The sequence below is a fragment of the Paralichthys olivaceus genome, chromosome 15, assembly GCF_024713975.1.
Source record: "Paralichthys olivaceus isolate ysfri-2021 chromosome 15, ASM2471397v2, whole genome shotgun sequence".
Lineage (NCBI taxonomy): Eukaryota > Metazoa > Chordata > Actinopteri > Pleuronectiformes > Paralichthyidae > Paralichthys > Paralichthys olivaceus.
In genome coordinates, this window is record NC_091107.1 from 5,213,307 (window position 1) to 5,237,693 (window position 24,387).

At 42.2% G+C, this 24,387-nt stretch overlaps 2 protein-coding genes, 1 long non-coding RNA gene and 1 other non-coding gene across 6 annotated transcripts in view; 2 read left to right on the forward strand and 2 right to left on the reverse strand.

Annotated features, from left to right (window-relative positions):
- Window positions 1-20,607, forward strand: fhdc3 (FH2 domain containing 3). Its single transcript, XM_069539484.1, has 18 exons — window positions 1-150; window positions 1,154-1,216; window positions 1,265-1,693; window positions 2,122-2,183; window positions 3,436-3,538; window positions 3,807-3,892; window positions 4,141-4,241; window positions 4,339-4,409; window positions 4,527-4,634; window positions 4,735-4,805; window positions 4,890-5,007; window positions 5,088-5,252; window positions 6,052-7,256; window positions 7,342-8,529; window positions 10,082-10,169; window positions 12,271-12,438; window positions 20,163-20,268; window positions 20,446-20,607. Exons 2-13 carry the CDS (start codon window positions 1,211-1,213, stop codon window positions 7,081-7,083), a joined length of 2,352 nt encoding a protein of 783 aa, XP_069395585.1. The 5' UTR covers window positions 1-150; window positions 1,154-1,210; the 3' UTR covers window positions 7,084-7,256; window positions 7,342-8,529; window positions 10,082-10,169; window positions 12,271-12,438; window positions 20,163-20,268; window positions 20,446-20,607.
- Window positions 9,322-9,393, reverse strand: trnaw-cca (transfer RNA tryptophan (anticodon CCA)). The gene has a single exon. It is a non-coding gene; the product is annotated as a tRNA-Trp (tRNA).
- On the reverse strand, window positions 20,255-22,995 carry LOC138413784 (uncharacterized). Its single transcript, XR_011246175.1, has 3 exons — window positions 21,284-22,995; window positions 20,982-21,188; window positions 20,255-20,362 (listed from the first exon to the last, which is right to left on the reverse strand). It is a non-coding gene; the product is annotated as an uncharacterized lncRNA (long non-coding RNA).
- trim3b (tripartite motif containing 3b) overlaps window positions 20,467-24,387 on the forward strand; it is a 15,672-nt gene continuing 11,751 nt past the window's right edge. For 2 of the 3 annotated variants that reach the window (XM_069539485.1, XM_069539487.1), the window contains exon 1: window positions 20,467-20,607. The gene's annotated coding sequence lies outside the window, so the exon portion shown is untranslated. Of the gene's footprint in view, window positions 20,608-21,003; window positions 21,144-24,387 lie in introns of those variants that run through there. The other variant, XM_069539486.1, reaches the window with a different exon arrangement.

The following is a 24,387-nucleotide window of genomic DNA, read 5'->3' on the forward strand; positions in this document are numbered from 1 at the left end:
ACTTTGAGCCTGACGTGATTTGATTGGTGGCGACGCCCCCTGCACCTGTGACTGACGGCTGTTTGTGAGAGTGACTCTGCTGCAGAAACACGAGGTGAAGCCGGAGAGAGGATTAACTTGATGACTCTTGAACAACAATTCACAAACACGGTGAGTGAAATAAGCCCGGTGACACTTCAGGGATTATTGAAAAAGCCTCAGCAGCGGTTTGCTGTGTGTGATGAGTTGTTTGAGTCAGGGACATGTTTTAAAAACGATGTGATCAGAACTGAATCTGTTGTTTAAAAAACTTGTTCCTTGTTTGTCTTAAAGGTCTTTGACATATTCTGAAAATTCTCTTTAAGATTTGATATTTAACACAGAAATATTCCCCTTTTTTAAGTTGGTTTGTTTGTCAATTCTACAGCTTCACAATAAACAGCAACACACGGTGTAGGACATCATTTGGCTGTGATGTGTGTTTGATGTGTGTGTATATGTGATGTTTACTTGTTGTTAGTTGGATGACAAGTACGCCGAATTCATCATTAGACCCTAATAAGTAATAGGAAGTATATATGCAACTTATGTGAGGCATTCTCCTTTTCCTGAGAGGGAGGACGTATTTAAAACCTATGATTTTCTCAAAGACGTTTCGTGTGATGCATAAAAAAAATACCTTGAATGAGGGGATTTTATATGTGAAGCAAATATTTAGCTGTTTTCTAGTTTATAGAGGACAAGTAGAAGAAAAACATGCAATATGTTCCTGCACGTGTGGTGAGAAAAGAAACAGTGTCTGATTTGAGGTTTGATATTTGACAGGTCACTTAAAAAACTTATTATGAACCTGATAAATGTGATTTGTCCTTTTTTTAAAACATTTAGGTTGTTGGACCTTTGACAAAGACATAAGACATTTTCTTGAATTCAATAGGTTGTGTAGGCTCAGTAAAGCAGAAGTTGTAGAAATATGACTGTGATGATATTTTTATTATGTGTAATGTTGATATCTAGAAACTGAGGTAAAGCCGGTGGTGTCTCTTTATCCAGAAAACAAAACTGTACAAAACTAAATAATGAGAAATCATTACATTTGAATTTCCTGTGGACTTTATTTGTTATCAGTGCAAACACAGCTTCATGTTTCATTTACACGTGTTTGTCTCCTTAGATCTGAGCGGCCGACAGTGGGACGCTTCCCTCCATCATCTTTGGATCGGAGATACAAATGGAGGTAATGCTGATTCTAAAATCTCCATCTCTTCCCAACTCTTCCTCTCAGGACGCGTCTCCTCCTTCATCACCAGATGCTCAGGAAGATCCAGATCTCCAAGAATCTTGCCCCCTGCATCCCACCATGTGTGTCACTGCTGCACCACCACCTCCACCTCCACCACCTCCACCTCCACCTCCACCACCTCTCCCTCCTCCTCCACCCCCTCCTCCTCCTCTTACCGCCCCTTCGTTTGGCTCCCGTAATGGCCAGAGAAGATCCATGAAAAAGCTGAACTGGGACACCATCCCCAGCCAGCGCGTCCTGGGCAAACTGAACGTCTGGACGTCACAGCGGCCTCAGAGGGACCTGAGGCTGGACATTCGGAGCATGGAGGAGTTGTTCAGTCACGTTGACAAACGGGCATCGCTGCGTAATTCAAAGGTCATGGGACAGAAGACGTCTGATGGCACGCAGCTCTTTCCACAGGAACCTCAGGTAAAGAGGGTTACACTGTGGTTGCATTTGATTTCCAACAAGCTACATTTTCATGGACCTGAAACTCAAACAAAATGTTCATGCTAGGGAAGTAATGACAGAAAAACAAGAAGTCATTTTTCATAAGTTCCAGTCCAATGGTATCACCAGTGAGGAACTGCTGGAGTAAAACAGTGTTCGGGGTTTATTTACTTCCTTTAACAACATGTGAATCGTATCAATCAATCAGACTTTATTTGTGTAGTTGTGCAGTTTTCATACAAACAATGTCACACAAGGTGCTTTACAGAAGGAAGGCCATAAAACAATATCCTTCCACCCGGAGAGTGCAAAGCAAAGCAATGCATGATGAGTGTCGTTTTTACAGAGGACATTTTCTTTTTTTATTTATTATTAGTGTTGATAATTGTTCTCCCTTTTCTCCTCAGGTCACAATCCTGGACTCCAAAAAGAGCATGAACATCGGAATCTTTCTCAGACATTTCAAGAGGTAACATCTAAAAGTGAGAATGATACTGAAAATGAATATCTTTAAAATACTGAGGAGCATCTGCAGAAAAAGTGTCTCTGACCACTGCTTAGTGTGATCAGTGAGACAAAAATACACAGTACCCAGCCGACACACACTTTATCTCAGTGGACCATATTCAAATGCATGTAAATGTTGATTAGGTAGCTGTGTTTGGAAGAGCACATTTATATGAACTTTAATGACTCATTTTAATAATACTTGACTGATAAGAAAACTTAGTGCTGTACTCGTCCATGACTCTGAGCTGCAAGAAGCCAGAGCTTCCACAAAATACCAGGTTCAAAACTTTTAACCTTTTCACAAACAAACTTCACAAACTTTTCATTTGATGAATCCCTTGTCTTCCCGGTGGGACAGGGCTCTGGAGAGTTTAGTGACTAAACAAACTTTAAAAGTATAAGAGAGGCAATAAAAGAACTTTAACTGTTCTTTTGGGTGTGCAGATTGTAACACCTGTTTCAGGTTGTTGTCATATACATGGTTTCATACTGGAAAACTGCCTCTTTGACGTCACGAGCCAGTTTCTGTGTGAAACTTATCAAGATGTTGTCACTGTCAGTTCATTCGGCTGTCACTTTGACTATCAGCTGCTCAGTGCGGCTCTGGCATTTTACTTCAACTGAAATTGTGTCAGCTTCTCTGTGGAGCGTGCACTTGATGAGCTGTTTAAAATCATATGCGGGACACTGTAAAACACAAGAGTTAATAGTTTGATGTCAAGTGTGACATGTTAATGAAAATCCCAACAGACGTTCCAAGTAGATGACCACAGGTTGTTGAACATGTCAAAACTGAAATATGTAACTTGGCATAATTCATCATTGGTACAGGAATGATAATAAATACATACCCTTGATTTATAAAGCACTCTTGTTGTGAAAGAATAAGACTAGACTATTATCCCAGCAGCACTTGAATGCACCACCTTGATGAATTTGTGGTCTGCATTGTAACAGCAGCATCAGATTAATTTAATTTATAAATTAACAACTAAGACCAAGCAGGATTCTCTCTGTGGTGGATAATTTGCCTCCAGCAGCTTTTGAGTCTTTCAAATTCGATTTTCACAGTTTTAAACAAATGGAACCCAATTAAAAATCCTGGGAACTATCACGACTCAGCAGGACTGATGCTGTTTGGTGAGTTCTGGTGATCATGGTGGGATTATGGCGTCTCACGTTTGACACTGCTTTTTGTCCCCCGTCTGCAGGCCAGTGACGGAAATGGTGCAGGACATTCGTCAAGGTAACTGGCTCAGGTTCGGAACAGGGAAACTAAAAGAGCTGTGTAAACTGCTGCCAGAGGAAAGTGAGGTAACGACTGATCCACTCTTCTCATCTTTCCACTGTGGTTATATATGCACAACTACTGCCAACTGTGTTTTATTAAGATATTACATTTATCTTAATTTAATAGAAATAAAAACTATTGGCACGAGGTTCATATTGAACAACAACTACAGAAGCTGTTTGTGATTATTTTGGAAGAATATGTTTAACTTTTATTTCACATGGTCTCTTATCTGGTCTGATCACATTAGATGAAAATCAGTGTTTGCTTTTATGTCCTGTCGATGCTCAGGTGAAGCAGCTGCTGTCATTCAGTGGGAACCTCTCTGTGTTACCTGAGGCCGATCAGTTCATGGTGCAGCTGGTCAAAGTGCCGGGGTTCGTTCATAACTCAGACTTTTATTACATATTTGATAGCACGTTAGTTGAAGACAAATAAAATGTGCAAAGTTGTATAATATATTCTTTTCTTCATCTGTCACCATTATTGGTTCCCTGCAAGAGAAAATAACATTAACTGCAGAAGAGTTTGTTTGCATCCACGCTTCACAGTGAGGAATAAAACTGATGAAATGACCTCAGCTGAGGCAGTAATGTGCAGTTTTGTTGATGTGTCTCTCCTGCAGCTACGAGGAGCTCCTGAAAATGATGGTCCTGAGGGAGGAATTCTTTCCTCTCATGGAGGAGGTGAAGAACTCTGTCGCTGTCATGACCAAAGCAGCGAATGGTAACATTTAACAAGCGTCCACCAAAGCTACAACAACATTTTATCTTTCTATTCAGGTTCTTTGTCTTCATCTCTCTTTTCCCCTCTCTCCTTCTAGAGCTGCTGGACTGTGATGAGCTCCACTCCGTCATTCGGCTGGTGTTAAAAGCTGGGAATTACATGAACGCTGTTGGTATTTTTCTTTCACTTTATAGTCTTCATGCATTTAAACTGTCCTCTAACTCTGCTTTTACTCAGCATTTCTTCTGCTGATAATGGATGATTCAATTCAATGTTTTTGTTCAGGGTGGTTACAGTGCCAATGCCATCGGCTTCAGGATGACGTCACTGCTCAAGCTGGCAGACACCAAGGCCAACAAGCCGGGCATGAACCTCATGCATTATGTTGCCAAGGTGAGGACGGGGATGGACAGATTCTCACTGGAGAAAGTATTCAAAACAAAACAACAACCTGTGTCTCTGTACAGCAGTAAAACGTATCTTTCGCCCGCAGCAAGCAGAGGACATTGATGACGAGTTGCTGACATTTCCCAGCCAGCTTGAACACATCGGGTTGGCATCGAGGTGAACAAGTCGGGTGTAATGTGCTGATTTCTGTGTTCTTGGGACGACGCCATGTGAATGTGTGAATATCTGTTGAATCCACAGAATTTGTAAAGACGAGGTGATCACAGACTTTGAGAGAGAGGTGAAGAAGATCAAGGAAGTGAAGCTGTACAGCAGCAGACACCCCGGCCTCGTACAGCAGATGGAGACGTTCTTCCTGGTAAAGTTTGACTTTAAAATGCACAGACTGAGTGAATAATTCTTTGGATCTGACCTTTTTTTTATGTTTTATATTCTCAGAGGGCTAATTTGAAGCTGGACGCTGTGGAGTCCTCCCTCCAGGAGCTAAATTCTCTGAGCAACGCTGTCGCCGAGTATTTCTGTGAAGACCCAGCGACCTTCAAAATGGAGGAGTGCTGCTCCATCTTTCACTCATTCTGCAAACGCTTCGATACAGCCGTACAGGTGAGTGCAGGACGAAGTAGCAGTGATACTTTTAAATGGAATAAACCACATCACAGGGAGGAAATGTAATACTGATCTTTTTCTAAGTGGCACTTGAAAGCTTTAAAAGTGTAAATATTTGAATTCTTCTTTGAATTTCCCTCACCTCAGGATCCCAGTTTTAGAAAATAGCAACATTGTCCGTTTCACTAGATATTTAAAAAATCTGCTGCACAATGTGCACATACATCTAATAAATGCTTCAGGAGTATTTGTCCTGTTCCACTCTCTGAGTAGTTGCTATGAAAATGGTGACATAACATTTTGTAAACAAATTATTTCGTCTTTAAATAACCAGTTAAAAATACTTGATCATAATCTTGCGTCACATGACGGCATCACGCATCTTGTGACTTTTTCTCAGGAGAGAGTTGGTGTTTGTAATTCTGTGTCTGACATTCAGAGAATAAAACATCTATCGAATTTGCTGTGGCACGAAAATAATAATAATGATAATAATTTGGAGATTTAACTTTTACAAAAGAAATGAAGCTAAAAATGTTTCATGGCAAATAAATGACTTCAAATGAAAACATTTTATAGTTAATGTAACATAAGATGTAAAATCACACTAAAAGGACCCTGCAGCCACCTACTGGCAGGAAATTTAATGGCAGCAATTGGTGGCTTCCTCTAAGTTCTACAGTGGGATAATTAATCAGCTGGTAAACCACAAACTGGTTGGTTGCACCTGACTCTACTGTGGCTCGGTGTCATTGCTCTGCACTGGGTTACATATACGTTCTCTCTTTACCTGCAGGAGAACCGAGAGCGAGAGGAGGCAGAGCAGAAGCGCAAGCGGAAAGAGAGCATGCGAATCGCAGCCAAGCGACGCTCCACAGTGTCTGGTCCAGCACCTGAGCCTAATCCGGACTCCAGCCTGGAGTCGGCCTTGCACAGCTTCCTGTCCACCGTCCCGGAGGGTTTAGCCAGATGTAGGCGGAACATGCTGTCACCGATCGTAGGATCCCCCTCTGACCACGATCCTCAGACTGGAAAAACTGATGCTTCACCGTGTACCAGACGGGAGAGGCCTGAGAAGAAACAAGTCAAACTGCAGAAGGACAGCGAGCAAGTAACAGCGTTGGAAAACCGAGAGGAAGCTGAGAAGATGCGTGAGATAACTCGAAAGGTGCTTCGCTACCAAAACAGCAGGAGTAGCCTCGACGGGGACAGAGTTTCAGGCACTCCTCCTCGCTTAGACCCTCCAGCTACTCCGAGCACCCCTCGACCCAGAACCAGAGACTTCTTCTTCGCCAACAATGGGGACATAGGCTCGCCGTGGACTATCCTGAGCCCTTTGACCTGTTCCGAAAGAAATGTCCCAAAGCAGAACAAACAAGCACACCCAAAGAGACTGTCACTGACGCCTGGTGAGGACGATGATGGAGTCTGGGAGAGTCATGTAGACAATTGTCCTCCCAGTGGTGACAGGCGGACATCTCCATCTGGGGGCTCTGCGTCTGTGCCCGGGTGCCCCCATCAGAGAGCCGTGTCGCAGGGACGGATCCTCAGGTCTGCTTCCATGGATGAAACCAGGCAGTCTCCACTGGCTCGCTTCCGGCTGGGGGACTTGTTCCAGAGGTCATATTCCTCTGGGTCAAGGACAGAAAATATGGAGGACGAAATTTCAGGAGTGTTTCCACTGCATCGCGGTAAGGGGAGGAATAACATCGAGGGGCAAGTGAGCAGCAGCTCTGGGTTTATATCCTTCTTCAGACGCATCGGAGGCCGGAGCAGGCCTGGTGACATCGAAGATCAAAACTTCACAGCATCCAAAAATTTTACTTAGTGACAGAAACTAATTTTTAAATGTCTGTTTATTTTTGTCAATGTGATGATTTTAACCTTCAGTGGAAGGCAAGCGAGCACTTGCTTTGGACTGTGAAGGCTGTGATTTTTGGAAGTTGGGCCACGTTCAAAAATTGTAATCTATTTTTGTCTTTTTTTCCGTGTGCAATAAAGGTACTTTAAACCTTTTTAATTCACTTGTTTATGGTACATGCATTTACCATAACGTGACTTTTAAACGTTATCTGCTGCTTTTCAGGTGGAAAATCCACTTGTGCCGTGAAATCCTTGGACGTCTGACCGGTGCTCATGTCGTGCTTAGTGACGCCTGCTCAGTTTCCACTACTTGCCTTTCACTTCATCTCTTATTTATTCTGTCTGTTGCTTGTTCAGGTGGCAGACAGCTTAAACATGTAACACTTGTAGTATGGACAAAGACAAATGGATGCATAATATAAATGCAGGCATAATTCAAACCTCTGACTCGTAGCTAATTTTGTGATCAGAATTGACAGGAACATTTAATTCAAATGAGACGCATTGTTGTTGATGAACCCAGCTCAGCTTTTCGTCTTCAATCTGATCTGCCCCCCCCCGCAGTGCCACCCTGGTGTCTCGGCTCAGCGGTCCCTAAAGATTTTGGACAGAAAGAAGGATTCACTTGTGTTACTTGGGCAACAGACTCTTGTTTTCGGCTGTTTGTTTCATTTGAGCCCTCACAGTGAAATAATACTCTGCTGCAAACCGCTCAATGGAGGCTCCTGTCTGACTCTTCTCTTGTGCTCCCACGTCCCTCCCACTGCTGTCTGCTCAATGGGGACATTTGCAGTCGCCTGACATTTCAGATCAGGAGGCATAATGAAAAGAGAGAATCCAGAAAATATATGGGCAGTGTTTTAAGAACTTGTTTGTCTGTTTGACAAAGAAAATGAAACCTCTTTTCTTGGCTCTAAACATGCAGGCTCTCCTCCGTGGCCGCTCAAAGCGACGCCTTGTACACAGCCAGAGATAACAGTGGTACTCGGAGCGCTGCATCAACGGCGAGCGACCTGTTTCATGTAAAATGAGCTGCGGAGCACAATCGGGCCATTGTTATGTTCTGTTCCGTGCTGCTGAGGATCATCCCATGTGAGTCAGCTCCTGAGGAGTTGGAGGTGACCCATTGTCCTTGCCAAGCTGCACTCTCACCAGGGCTATCAACTGTGTGTGTGTGTCCCAGTGAAAGATGAGAAACAGGCATGAATAGAGAAGAGAAAGGAGGTGGGGTGAGGTGGGGGGGAAACTTGGACTGAGTGAGAGAGAGGAAGGGAGTTGTATTGTGAAGAAGCAGAGAGGAGGAAACCAGTGACTCCAAAATACAGAGGAAATAAGGGGACGTAGTTAAAGCCTGCACAGTGACAACCATGGACATGTTTTAATGTGGGGAACTGGAAACTGGACCAAAAAGGTAGATTTATATTGAACATGAGTGAAGACTGCATGCATGGATACAGATTAGCCACAAATTAAAGCATTGCTCTGAACTAATATACAGTATTTACACACTTAAATCTGTGTTTTCCCATGTGCTTTTAATTTCGAAGGTCAAACCATGAACTGCAGCAAACTTGAAAAAAAACTGAAATGCTACTGAAATGAAAATTCTCTGCTCTTTAGTGAGGTCAAACTTTCTGGCAGCTGTGCCGGTTTGTGCTGTAAACTTAATCCACTGTAGCAGCGACGGGTAGGAGACTGTTTACAAGTGTTGTAATCAGATCGGAGCTTGGAGAGGAAAACCGTGGAGACGTAATAATTCACTGAGTTGATTCCAGAACCGCATCTTAAATCACATTTTAGGTTTTCGGCCAACGTTTAAACTTGAGTCGTGTACACTGCTCGCTATGGACGCCCCTGTCTGTCACTAATATCATTAAAGTCGTTAATAATAATAATAAGATACTTTCTGAAAATAATAAGAAACTATAGAATGATGTAACTTCCTCAAAATAATGTATAACTGTTCATACATTTAAATCTCAATATGACTCATTCCATCACTTTTGTAGAGAAGGGTTTCCCTTACATCTGTGTTGAAGGAAATTGATGCTCCCTAAAAAATCAGATCAAATAATTGGATGCATGAGTGTAACCGCATGTATTTTCATTAATACTGTTCATATAAACAGGTTTAATGCTGAAATATCAACACGTCACTTCATGTTTGCTAACTTGTGATATTTTGTCCAAATAACCAAAGAGATGACCCCGACGTGATTTGAACACGCAACCTTCTGATCTGGAGTCAGACGCGCTACCGTTGCGCCACGAGGTCCTGTGTTGATAAGTAAAATGGAACAACAAAGATTCGATAATAGAAAATATAGTTCTTTTTGGTTCTTCTGTGGTTTTTCTCACGTGTGTTTGTCGTGTCCATCGTCACATGCGTGTCCATCGTCAGCTTTTACGCACGACACTAACGCAGTTTGTTTCTTACGGCTGTTACCTGGTTTTGTTTTTTACGCGGAGTTCAACGCGCGTAAAACAAGAACGTAAGACGCGTCTCTGAATTTCCACATAAAGAAGAGTAGAAGGTGACGCCACAGCTTTGGAATTTATCTGACAGGTTTTTCTAAAGTCTGCCTTCCCCGGTGGTTCCTTCCAGCCAAGTGCTGCGGGTGTTTCTGTGCCTAACACTCACTAGATGGTGCAATTTGATAGAGACTCGTTGCCAAATTGCTGCTTTTTCACACAGTAGATGAACCGAGAGGATCCTCAACAGTATAATAGTTGTTTTAAGTTTTAAGTAATGACTCATTCACTTTGCAATAAAACAACGTAACTTTAGGATGAATGTATGTTGCAGTTGATCGTGTCCATGGTCCCTCTGACTGTAAATGAATCTGTGGTGATATGAAAAAAAACCCTGCAGCCTATTTCCTGCACATGCTATGAATGAATGTGTTGAATCAGTTTGTAATTCAGTTGATTTAGCTGTGACGGATGTGTCTTGTTATTTCCAGTTGTTTCTGTTTAGGAAAGAAGCAGCACATCTGGTTAATCACTTCTCATCTTCATGAGTGACCAACCTGTTCGAAGCAACATGGATGAGTAAGTGCAAACTACACATCCGTTGTTTCTTTCATCTCATTTTGCATTGTCTGTTGTTTGACCTTATATTAAGCGATGAAGGCACCAAGTTCCTCCAAAGGTTCCTGGTTCCGGGGGAAAATTCCTGAGGTGCAAATGCAGCTTATTATTTATTTCTCTCACAATCACAGGCTCTGGTGTCATCAACGTAAAACAAAAACAGTCATTAAATTCATCAGTCACCTTGAAATGAAGTTGTTCGCTCGGCGTTGATGATGTTGTTGTTCCTCCTGCTCTGGCTGCTGCTGATCTGATTAGGATGCATGCTGTTCTCTGTCTGCACTGATGAGATGGAGGCTGCACATTGATTGGCCGGATAGGTGAACATGATGGGAATGATGTATATATACATACAGTTCTTTTTATATATCACATAAAAGACAAATTTTGTTTCTCTCAAAGAGAATCTGCAGATATTCTTGATATCCTGAAGTGGCAGTGAGGAACACTGAAGGATTTGTGTCTCTCTTAGATAGAAAGTCACAGATTTCTGGGGTCAGACTTTTTATTGTAGTTGTTTCTTTGTGATTGATTCACTTAAGTAGTTTGAGATTATAAAGGCTTGTGTGTCTGTCTGTGTGTAATTGTTTTGTTAGTGGACAACATAAGAAAGACTCACACACACACCTATACAGATTTCTTTGTAACAAACTAAATATGACATTTTATATTTATATCAAAGTGCTTTAGACCTTTTCTCATGCAGGAGGCCACCGTCGACAGAATCTCCTTCCTCAGAGGTTAATGTGAGCGAAGATGTACTGCAGACTCTCAACTCTTTGGATGTTTTATCAAAGAATACCACACGGTGGTAAAGGATCGCCTTACTGGGGTCGAATCCCGGTTTGGTCGGGGGTTTGCATGTTCTCCTCTTGTCCGCTTCCTCCCACAGTCCAAAGACATGTGGACTAGGTTAATGGAAAACTGTAAATTCTCGTATGTGTGAATGTTGATATTTACACTATTCTGACATAAACTGAAAATGTGGTCCAGTATACAGCTGTGTGTTTACATCAGCAGGGAATGAATAGGTGAATAAATGCCGAATAAAATAGTTTGTCCTCATGCTGAGTCAAAAACCATGTCTATACCTGCAGGGTTCTCCAAACCTGCAGGTATAGACGGGGCTTTATGATTTGCAGGTCAGGGAAGAGAAGCCAAGAGCGCGAGAGAGAGAGAGAGAGAGAGAGGGAAAGAGAGAGAGCGAGCAGCCATCTGCGTGTTCTGCTGCACTGGATGCAGTCTCCATGGCAACATGGTGCTCCCGCAGCAAAATCCTGGGAAGATGGTTTGGTCCCCACCCCCATGCACATGCACACAAGTGCTACGCAAATGCTTGAGAGGAGGACGGCGCTCGCTCCTCGGATGTCCATGCGCACACACACACACACACACACACACACACACGCACACGCACACACGCACACACACACACACACACACACACACACACACACACACACACACACACACACACGTCCTTTAAACTCCACGGCTGCACAACCAGACAACATTTATCCTTGGGAGGAACTTGAACCCAGAGTCCTTGAACACCCGTTTACTTTCTCAAACCCATCCTCTGTCCCTCACTTTTCATTTTCACTCTTCCTTCTTCACCTCTCCATCAAATTTGTCATTCTCTCCATCCATCAGTTCCCTGCACCTGCACTGTGTTTGTGAGGAGACAGTTTCTCGGTTTACCACTTCTCTCTCTCTCAGATGAAGCATCATCAGTTTTCTGTTTGACAGTTTGAGGTTTTCTCATTCTCCTTACACACACACACACACACACACAAGCGCTAAAAAAGAGGGAGACAAGATAAGTAAGGGAGAGTGAGGGTGTAGAAATAAATGCTCTGTCTCTTTGTTGCCATATCCCCTCCGCTCTGCTCATCTCTCACACTATTGGACCATGGAGCCCCCTCCCATATTCACAGCAGCCAGTCAGCTCGTACAATCTCAGTATCTCTTGCCTCCTAAGAGTCTCTCTCTCTCTCTCTTTCTCTCTATATCTCACTCACTCACTCTTCCTCCTGCTTGCACGCACATACATGTATTGAAGCCAGATCCCCAACACACACACACACGCCCTGTCCCTGCCTGCCTCCCTGGACTCCCTGCTGCATGAGGTGCTTTTTGCTGTGGCGATGTTGGGTTCTGTGGACGGATGTGTCTCCCACTGGGGGAGAGCTTTCTGAAAACTTCCCCTGTCTTCTGTCAGGAACCTGCTGTAAGTAAATCTTTGGCTACACTCCTCCTCGCTCTGTAACGTCATCCCCACTACGGCACTCATTCCTTCATCCTTGTCCATCCCACACCTTTCTCCCCTTGGTATGAAGGATGCAAACCTCTCCTCTCTGTCATGCCTCCTCTCTCCACTCACCTTCCTCTAACTGCTGCATACACCCTATGTTGCCTGTATCCAAAATAACGCTGCAGGCCATTAGCTGGCCTGTGCCGTGCAGCATAACCTGTATATATTCCCTGCTTGTGTGTTTGACAGCTTCTCTGAGGCAGAGCTCAGTGTGATTCGAGGTGAGTGGAGTGATGAGCTGCAGCTTTATGTGCCGGAGAAGTGGTTTGATGATATTCTGATAGAAACCACTTGAAATTTAAATTTGTGGCTTGATGCATTATGTCTTTAAAAAGCTTTTTTTTGCCCAAAATATTGTTTACATAGGAGATTTAACAAATTTTATTTTGTCAGCGTGCATAAATATCTACAAGAGTTTATCAATATACGATATTTATATAGTTTGGACTTTTGCCAGTTTATGTCTATTTTACATTTATATGATAGACATTGAAAAGTTACTGTGTGTTCGTTAAAGACTAAACAGCGATTACGATCAAACTTTATGCACTTTTTTTGTACATTAGTCTAATTTTGTCGTGATATTATCGTATCATATCATATCGTGAGTTACCCCAAGTGACAACCTGGTCAACCTTTGTACGATTTCTGATTACATGCATTACATGCACTGACTCTCCTCTGTCGCTCTGTGTCAGTTCTTCAGTTTGGTCTCATTCTAAATTTCTACCGAGACACAGATGATGATGCTGTGAGAAGAATCTCACGTCTTCCTCAAAGCGATGTCCGCTCTTTGTGAGCGTGTAAAGGCCGGGACATCGAACAAGGACATTTTTAAAGGGTTAAAATAGTGGTGTGGGGGGGAACCTCTGGCCACGGTGGGGGAGGTGGGGACTGGAATGTCCAGCTGGCATGGGAGGAATGTCATCAGAGCGGCGTTGGGAGGGGAGAGAGTCAGACGAGGAGGGATGTAAACTTAACGGTGAAAATATTCTGAGCGGCTGCCAAGTACTGAAACTACTGGATGTTCTGTCCCACTTGTGTCCACACTCTCATAGACCGTCTTAGATTATCAGCTCAGTTGATGTGGAGCCAATTTTCTATTCTATTTATACATTATGGTCGTTAAAGTGTTTGCTGGTGCATCTAATTGGATTTTCTTGTTATGAGGTTTAATATAAACACTAGAGCCTGACTGATGTATTGGAAACTTTCACAGACATATCGATATCTGTGTTTGCAGATATGAAAACTTGGCGTATTTATACTTAAATGTTGTGTTTTTTATAGTTATTTATAATAAACTTTATGTTTTAATATATATAAATATATATATCAGCCACTGTGTCTGTATTGGAAATGTTTTATTCTTTACTATCGGTTTGAGCATTGGCCACAAAAATCCTTATACAGGCTCTAACAAGCGTATATATTCCACCTCTGTAAATGACTCACAGTGGCATCTAGCACCGTGACAAAAGACTCTGATAAACACTGTAGGCACTGACAGTTGTGTTTGTCAAAGGTTTTCAGGTGATCGTGTTGCCATGGGTAACAGAAATGTCTCTTCCTCTCCGCAGGGTCAAGCAAATGTTTGTGTAAATGTTTTTGATGCAGGCTTCATACGAACCATCAGAGAGAGCGAGGAGGGAAGGTGTTCATGGGAAATGTGCAGGATAGAAAATGTGCGGCTCAAATTCATTAACTCTGACTTTGATAGAACATTTATTAACTTTATCTTTGATGAGAACATAATGTTAAAATTGTGGGGGCTTCTCTGAAAGATGATGGAAACTCTCCTTATAATTAACCTTTTACCCTCTGCTGTAAAAAGCTATGATGGCTTGTTAATCCATAATTATTAATAATTTGTCTTTATCAATGTATTTGGTTCTATGTTGTGCTTTCCGTTGCTATGTGCATTATATTATGCACAGGGTTTAAGCCTAGAGACAATGTGAAGAGTTTCATTTTCACTTTTATGTGCATTTTATATTTCGCTTTGAAGTACAAACAACTTTTATTTCTCCTCTGGTGCAAAAGATACGATGTTGAAGCTGAAAACATCGTTGGCTGCATCATATTAGATGCTACAGGCTCTGCTGTCTGACAGAAAGGTCACATGTGATTTGGTTAGAAAACCAGTCTGTGAGTGTTCGCACTAACATGTGAACACATGCAGAGGATCCGTGTGTGGAAATAGAGCGAGTGTGTGTTTGTGCTCTGGTTGTGGACATTTCCAAAGCACATTCACAGTCGTGTGCACGTTGTATTGTGTGGAAGGAGCCATGTGGTGAAAGCTCCGCAGCTGAGCTGAGAGATGCACTCATGTCATGTTGGATATTTTTAGACACGTCGCTCAGGGGGCTCAGTAATAGCACTGACCATATTATACCATTTTCTTCAGCATTTCATATACATCAGATTATACAACCACAACAAAACACTGTTGTTTAATTTCAGTTTGAAAGAAATGTTTTTTTAATTTACAAAGACAAAATATCTCTGTGCAGTGCAGCAAAAACTGCAATACTACATAACTTCACGTTTAAATTGGGTTTTTTAAAGTTGCTCCGGCTGAGACTAGAAATATACAGATACCAGGACAATAACGATAAATAGAAATACAAAATATAGGGAAGTGTTTAAAATGAGAAAGTTTGGAAGAAATATATGCATTATAATAAGATATATATATAAAAAGAAGCCAATACAATACATCTAACACTGCTTCAGTTCATCATAAACTATATGATCTAAGTGTCAGAAGAAGGAGATTCTTCTTGCTTCTTTGGTGATGATGTGTTAAAGTTGTGTGCACCTGTGTGTGTCTGTGTGTGTTCATGTGTGCTGAGGTGTGAGCCGACCATTAATATGTTGATACAGACGGTTCCTATGTCACATTCCTGTCCAGCTCAGCTCAGATCAGGCAAGCTGATAAATTTAGGCCTCGCTGTGTGGAGGACAGTGAGTAGAGGGGAAGGTTTACCACCCATCGAGATTCGTCATCCGCCACATCACACGTACTCGCAGGCATCTCAGCTCTTTTCCACCCTGTCGTCACACCAGCATAGCAAAAGTCTGATCTGTTTACTGTAGGATTCCTTCAGATAAAACTAGTGCAAGAAAATCCTGCATTTGTGATACTTTTAGTATTTATTTTTGAGAGTTGAGTTATTTTTAGGCCTTGGATTGAATTTGAATTTGACCACCAGGCGTGTGGTTTAGGCCACACTCCCAGTCCTTCATGTGCAGAGGTGGACAGACGTACAGATCATAAATCCGTCGACCTATTGGCATGACGAACAAATGATGGAATTTCTAATCCCCTTAAGTAAATGAATTTCTGCCCCATTGGAGCCACTGAGTTCTTTTTTTTCTCATGATGTTTAAAATGTGCAGCAAGGGCGGATAAAGCAGAAAAACAAAAACACAACGAGACGAGCAGAGTTTCTCTGCTCCGTACAACCAGAGAGTGAGAAAAAACAACTCCAGGTCCCAGGGAAAATGCATTTTATCTCATCCTGCAGAAATCCTCCCCCCTCTTTGTGTGTGTGTACTTCTGTGATGTGAAAGACGTGCGAGCGAACTGCCCACAGCAAAGAGCTTTTTTCTGCTGTGATTGGTGAGTTTTCTGGATATTCAGCTCTTATATAAACCACATTTTGACCTTTTTATAAAACAAAAACTTAAACTTCCCAAATAAATTCTCTCACGGAGACACTTGTGATCTGTTGAACTTACATGAAACATCACTGTGGTTCTGTTGTGTCATGAACTGGCTGTTTATGTGAATGTATGTTTAGCTCAGAGGCTTCTATTCCCTCAGTTATTTAAAGAAACAAATTATTTCAGGATCAGCTCCTCTACCCTGTGACACATGCCCCGCTTTCACTGAGACTATAATGGCACAGCGAGAGCGTTGAGGATGAAGAGATCATGTAGAATGAATCTATTTATTTGAATATTCATTTTCAAACATTTGAACATTAAAAATGTGTAAACTAGCCATACAAGCTGTTTTTATCTAATACTGACATTCATCAATTTTAGTAGTAAATCACAAATCAGGAAATATCAAGGTAATCATATCAGTGAATATGCATTATATTTATATAACATTTAAAATTATGTGATATAAGAAGATTTTGTGATGTGATGTGCACACTGACTCTGCACTTTAAGAGCTGCCTCTCTCTCTCTCTGTGTATCTGAGCTGCTCGTGTATCTCAAGGCTCAGTGGAGTTGAGCTGCTGTTCTGATGTTTGCTTGATGTTTTCCACGTCAGGAATCTCTTGATGAAGTTCAGTCTGCAGCAGAGTAAATGTGAGAGGAGAGACGGTGGAGTGCTTTCATGACTGTGGCGCTCGCAGGGTCGACGGGTTTAGTTTGGATCAAAAACAAGGATCAAGAATTGAATTATATTATAATGTATATGTTTGTATATGCCGGGCGGCACAGTGATGCAGCGGTTTGTCACATCACATCAAGAATGTTTTGGGTTCGAACCTGCAGGCTGACCAGGGCCTTTCTGTGTGTAGTGTGCATGTTTTCTGTTTGCCTGCGGAGGTTTTGCCCTCTGACAGTCCAATGACTTGTTGAGGTTCTGAATTTTTCTTCATTTATGTCCCCATAGGAATGATTTGACATTCCCTATTTGTTTTTACTCTTCTACTTAGTTTTGTGAAAGAACAAGAAAAGAACACAAGAGGACGTTGTCTTAGAAAGATACTGGACATGAATTCAAAGTATTCTCATCATGTATTTCTCTCTGAATTCTCGTGTATCATGATTATTTTAAGGGAGGAATCTGGAAACATTTCAAAGACTCTCATGGGCCCCCATCTGTTTTTTCAGTTTTCAGGACTTTAGGAACCAAACGTGTCTGAAAGCTTTTGACACCTGAGTGCTTTCTGCCTCCACTGCTCTGTTTTGTAAAAATGTAAAACAAATGATATAATTTACGCTCACACACCTGCTTCCCCTGAGGCGGATGACGGTGTGACGACAGCTGCTGCAGCGTTTGAAAGAGAAGCGTCAGTATTTTCTTTTCAACCCATCAATCAGTGGGTAATTTGGAAACCTGTGTGTTTACTGTGAGCTGCCAAAAACACGTCTCCTGTCGACAACAGTTAGTGCATATTCTCTAATGCTCTGTTGTGTGGCAACATCACATTAATGCTGATAATTTCCTCATAAAACACACAAACCTTAATCATAGTGACACCACACATTTTTTCATTCTTAACTTAGAGGATGTGTCAGTGCTAGATAAGCATAGATGAATGAGTGCGAGTGTGCACAAGTAAAACTTGGATAATGAATTTCAGAGTTATGCAGCCAAAGACAGGCTCATGTAAATGTTTGGCATGTGGGTACTTCTCCAGAGTCATTACTATGCTGGTCATCCAAGGATCCCTCCTTTTTCTCCACAATGCATGTGTGTGTGCAACTCGGAGCACGTGCCTGTGGTGTGAAGGGGATGAGAAGTGATAGCTCTATATATAGAAGTATATGTATGTGGAGGCTTAGGGCTGGACTGTGCAGGAGGTTTGCAGAGCATACTAACGAGGGTACATACAGGCCGGCCCATGCACGCCATCAATTAGGTGTGGGTGTGTATTTTTTTTTTATAGTCATAAAGCTTTATAAGGAGCAAATTTAGGTTTAAACTCTGAGAGGGAAGTGTGTGTGTGTGTGTGTGTGGGGCGTCATTTGAGCAGCTGAGGAGCAGAGGGGGAGGTGGGTTATAGCCTGACTCAGATTGAAACAGCTGACTGGGGATGTGTGTATATATTTGTGTGTCTGAGTGTGTGTTTGAGTTATATTTGACATTACAGAGTGAGGACGTAGGGTCTGTGAACAGGACGGGGGTTGGATGTAGAATTAGAATGGAGTTCATATGCGAAGCAAACGGGTTGGGTTTAGGGTAAGGGTTACATATTCAATATAATATTGAGTCTGTCTGCGAGATCCTTATAAATGATATAAATGTGATAAATCAAGTGCTATTAAAGTGCACGTGTCACCGTTCTATTAGTTTCCATATTATCATATATTTAACCTCTGTCCAGACCTCAGGTTATTTTGTTATGATCATTTATTGTCACTCTCAAAGAATCCAAATTCATCCCGGGAGCTCTGAGCTGTGTAAAAGTATTATTCATATTCTCGCTGCTTGAAGTCAGAGTGGATTTTCTGGTTGGTTTTCATGGTGAACGTCAGAATCATCACTGTTATCGTTCCGCCTCTTTCTGAGCCTGAGGCAGAACGGTTTCTTTGTTGTTGTCCTCGCTCACGGCTCAGACTTAACTGCTGAGGTCGGTTTGATTTCTCTCTTTATCACAATAAAGTTCCTCTCGCAGCGTCATACAGGACTTCATGCTGCGATAACCAGATTTAAATTTGACCGAAAAGGGCAATTTCAGAAAATACCTCTCATATATCTGAAATTGTGCAATGAAATCGTTTATCTTGTGTCCTATGATTATCTATGGTCTCATATCAATTAATAAAGTGCACTGTTTCAGGAGACTCACTGTGGCGCTTCATGTTTCCCGTTTAATAACTTCAGGAGCTGTATATTCACATAAAACTGTCGATTCAGCAGAAACCACAGCAATAAACCAATAATGCTGTCGAGTGCTCACTGCAGCGATGGCAAGAGGCGGCCTGCCCACGCTGCATTTGGTATATTGGTCATGTCAGATACCCTCTCCCTTATTACGCACCGCAGAGCGTGAAAACAAGACGCCCGATAAATGAGTTCTCCGCAGCGTGTTTGTGTGAGATGATTTAATTTGGAAGGAACAAACATTTAGATCTTTTAACAAAGTCAATGAAGTGGCACAATAAGCTGCATGAGTGACTCGTTAAATTTACTGATGTCATCCGCCAAGTGGTGGTCTCATCCTCTTATCCTCCACTTCCTGGCCTGCGAGCTGAGGATGATGGGATTTTTGGGAAAGGTGTGTGTGTGTGGAGGGAAGCGAAGGGCCGGAAGCGAGGGTGGGGAGATAACTGGACTCAATCCTACGCAGATTAACGGTAGATTGATGGGTTCTGTGAGAAAAATCATCACCTCCCGCTCCAGATTAAACTCTGACCACTTCAGAAGGACACGGTGTTTTCGGGAGATCGGGATCACAAAGATCCTGCAATGAGATATTTCACTTGAAATCGCCAAAAAATTAAAAAGCATAATCCCTTTTTAGCAGTGAGGGTTTTTCTTAATCACTGCAGATGTGTAATTTGATGCGATAATGCTCGACAGAGAGAGAGAGAGAGAGAGAGCGGCATATGTTCCACATTCTGAGTTTTTTTTAAAGGTGACATCATGAATTATGTAACGCAGTGTTGTGTTTGGCTGACCTGCTTGTGTGTGTGTGTGTGGGTGGGGGGGGGTACTTGGCTGGTTTGGTAATGAGAAATTTTTTCGTAACAGTAACCGAAAGCCAGATGATCTGAATGCTTAGATAAGATAATTGTCAGATGTTGTGTCTGAGTGAAGCTGCGTTCAAGACTTGTATTTCAGAGTTCAACAACGTTACACAAGTGAAATAATTACATAGCATTTATGTCTTTCCAGCTTTTGACAGTCGGACTCTTCCTCTTCCTCCTCTTCCTCTTGTCTGTTTCAGTCTCATGCGTCCATTCCCCTCTGGCCCGGCATGAATTGTTCTCCCATGATGCAACCTCACTCCATAGTTGATGTTCCCGAGCCAATCAGAGAGCGGCAGTAGGAGGGTATATCCAGTCAGCTCATGCTTGTAAACAGCTCTGACAGTAGGAGGGACTTTCAATTTACAGTCCCACCCTCTGTTGTCGTCCCTGTTCAGCCCTTTTTCAGTGTGTGTGTGTGTGTGTGTGTGTGTGTGTGTGTGTGTGTGTGTGTGTGTGTGTGTGTTTGTGTTGTGAGAAAAGGGAAAAGGAAGAGGAGGAAAAGGGAAAAGGAAGAGTGGTCAGTGCGAGGGAGCAGGCGAGAGGGGAGTCAGGGTGTGTGTTGGTTCTTCAGAGTTACACTGACCCAACACATAGCTGCCATGGAGCCTTCTACACTGATCTACTGCAGCCCACTGACAGCAGGTAGTCTCTGTGTGTGTGTGTGTGTGTTTATTCTTATACATGTCAACTGTGTATGTGTGGGTGTGTGTGTTTGTTCTTATACATGTCAACTGTGTATGTGTGGGTGTGTGTGTTTGTTCTTATACATGTCAACTGTGTGTGTGTGTGTTTGTTCTTATACATGTCAACTGTGTATGTGTGGGTGTGTGTGTTTGTTCTTATACATGTCAACTGTGTGTGTGTGTGTGTGTGTGTGTGTGGGTGTGTGTGTGTGTGTGTTTTTTTGTTCATACAGTACGTGTGGACTGTATATTTTTTATAAAGTGATTTTTCTGATCTTATCGGTGATTCATATTCACTTTGCAGTAAAAACAAAACACCGTTCTATTACACACCTGCTCATATTGACTTGAGGAGCCGGGGATCGAACTATCGACCTTCTCTTCCTCCTGAGGCAACATCTGCTCAGCTGTGTGCACGCGTGACTTCACATCAGCTGTCACCAGTGAAGTGTGTTTGTCTGAAGCTGTCAGCACAGATTCATTGGTGCTGTTCAGGTACAGGAGAGTGAGCAGAGAGCAGATGGACCATGAGGCCAAAACCTAAATCAAGATCATCATGATTATTACCACATTTAATTCATCTTCATATATGTGCGTGTGTGTGTGTGTGTGTGTGTGTTATATATTATATTCACACGTATGAGCCGTGAGGATCCAGTTCCTTTAGTTCTGGATGAGACAAAGACAAAGTGAGAGAAAGAAGCAAAGAAAACTATTACTTTGTATCCTGTTAAGCCGGCGGTGAATAGACGCATTGTGTTTTGACTCCACGAGAGTTCGCTTGTTGTCACACACAAACCAGGCTGCAACCATGCGCTTACACGCAAACACGTACGTGGCTTCACATGCAAATACTGTAATCCTGAGAGTTCAGGGGGGGGGGGAGTGAGAATTACTGGAGCCGAGGTCTGATATTACTGCGAGTATAATTGCCGAGGGAATTATGACACATTTCATTTTGATGGTGTTTAGCTGACAGCTCCCTGCAGGACGTGCCCTCTCGTACATCATGTTTTGGAGGCTTCCTGCCGTCCTGCCTGGGCTTGGCTTCATCACACTCTGTTGCTTTAACTGCAGAGAGCAAAATCTGAATCTGCACGTCGTCACTCACTCCTCGAGGTTGCAGAGCCTGTCAGTTAACTGGTCATGGCTGCTGTAAAGCTTCAAAACCAAGCACAGCGGCCTACTTATGCACACGAGTGAAGCTGGGAACACCGTCTGCTTCATGCATGTACATAAACATATGATACTGCCCAGAAGAATCCACTCATGTGCGTGCGTTATTCTCACGTGTTAGTTTGCTGCAACAAAGCTTTGTAAAAGTCACATGCTTTTCATGCATGAGTTACACTGTAGGTTAAAAAGAAATCAGTCACATTAAAGGTTTTATTTTTCCATTTTCCCTGACTGACGCTGAGCAGAGGGCTTTAGAATTTTTCAAGAGAACAAATTCCTATTTAGGATTTATTCCATTTCAGGATCTTATTCTGCTGTGCCCCCCCTCCCCCCAAAATAAATGACTTTTTAAGTAAACATATACAGCCACATCCCTCTACAGCCGTCCCAGGACCACGGTGTTATTTTAGTTTCTCTGTCATAGCTTCTCTGCCTCCCCGCTAATACACAAGTCTAAAATTAGACAGATGTCATGACAGAATGATGGTGTTGTGGTATCAGTGTGTTGTGGTGGAGAAGAAGAAGTAGTTTGACAACTTTACAGAGAGTACATCCTCGTTAGTTCTATCAAGCTTCTTTTCACCAGAGTCCAACAGAGACAACCGGATACTCTTGAAATGCCAGTTTTATGCCAATCGCGGGATTTAACCAGAACAATGCATATTTGGATTCAGACAAAACATAAGCTACTTAACTACTGATCGTTTCCATCAGACTCGCTGCAAGGTCCCCACCAGAGAGTGAATGTGACATGTTGTTCTTGTGGTTTGGCGGCTTAAGACGTGACCTTTACCCACCCGGTCCAGAGACTGTGTGTCATTGGATCCTCTGGAAAGATACTGCCTGGTTCTTACCCACTGTGTGTGTGTGTGTGTGTGTGTGTGTGTGTGTGTGTGTGTGTGTGTGTGTGTGTGTTGTGGGGAGGAGGGGGCACAGGGGGCAACAACCGACAATAGGGCAAGATGGGTGAGGGGATTGAGTGTCATATTAGATCCAGCAGCGACAGATGCACAAACACAGGGGGGAGTCTGGTGGGGGATGATGATTATCAGTGTGTTTGTGCATTTTGTGTGAGTTTGTTTGTGTCCTCGTCGTTGTGTTTGCACACGATAAATGTTCATAACTCCATCTTGAGGCCAGGCTAGTGTGTTGAGACACACACACACACACGCTGCTACTCACCCATCCCTGTGTGTGTGAGAACATATGAGTGCATGTCTGTAACATGAATAATTCATGTGTTGACCTACTGAGAAAATGTGGCTGGAGTCAGTCAGCAGCAGATAAAAGTGGCAGTAATCATGAAAGACGCCAATTTAAGGCTGAGGGCAAAATATTTTCTGAAAAATAGATGTTGTCTCTGCCTTTTGTCACTTTCCTCATAGAAGAATAAAAATCGCCGCAAATGGAAATAGTAGATCTTCTTCAGTAGACCAGATGTTTTTTGTGTAGTTAAAACACGATCTCTCTATTTCATTTTCACTCTCCATGAGATTGAACACGCTGCTTTAGCATCTTTAAAATGCCGCTGTAATTGTTCCGCCATATGTGTTAGGACTTGTGCTAATGAATGTGAAAGTGGGCCACGGTGGAGACGGCACTGGTGTGTGTTACTAGGCAGAATGCCCTTACTCCTCCAGCTGCCTTCCAGTTTTCAGATTTTAGCGACATGTACCTCATGAAAATAGATGATGGCTTTTAATATAGATAAATTGACCTAATTTGAAGGAAACATGATCTGTTGATTCAAATTAAAGAGAAAATGTTATTCTAAACACAACTGGATCAGTCATTTGTAAAGAGGCTAATGTGTGTGACTCACATTAAACCAATTATTATTATTTTAATAATAATTATTTTATAAGGAAACTGTTGGGAACTGTGCAAATCTATGTGTACATGATTAATTACATTTTGTTTATCATGTCAGTCCATGTTTAAAGTTTTAGCTTACAGTTTAACAACTGAACTATTAACAGTAAAGACTAACAAACAGCAACAGAAGCAAACATCGACACGACTCAGCATGTTCTTTTGTGTGTGTGTGTGTGTGTGTGTGTGTGTGTGTGTGTGTGTGTGTGTGTGTGTGTGTGTGTGTGTGTGTCCACTTCATGGGTGGACTTAATTGTTCAGAGTACATCAGGGGTGTGTGTTGTGTAGGTGTCTGCTTTTGTATTCTTGTTTAAAAATCTTGTCATAACACATTATTGTGTATTTGCGATATAAAAGGGTTTCATTTAACTACAGATTCAATGTTTTGTTAATTTCCTGCTGTGGTTTTAACAGGAATGTTGATCAAACACAGCCATGGTGGTTTTTATCTGCTCCTGTCTTTAACCTCAGGACTGTTGCACGTCTCTGTTTCACACTGTTCTCTTTCAGCTGGATTTTGTCTGGTATTAACCCAGATATAACACAGTAACAATAGACACAAGGAATTAAACAGCTTTATTAGCTTTGGTTCCTGGTACCTCCTGTGGGAAGTTTGCTGAGAATTAGCAGCCCCCGAAAGTGATACTCAACAAAAGAAAAAGTTTAAATTTAGCCCAATGCTCATACATTT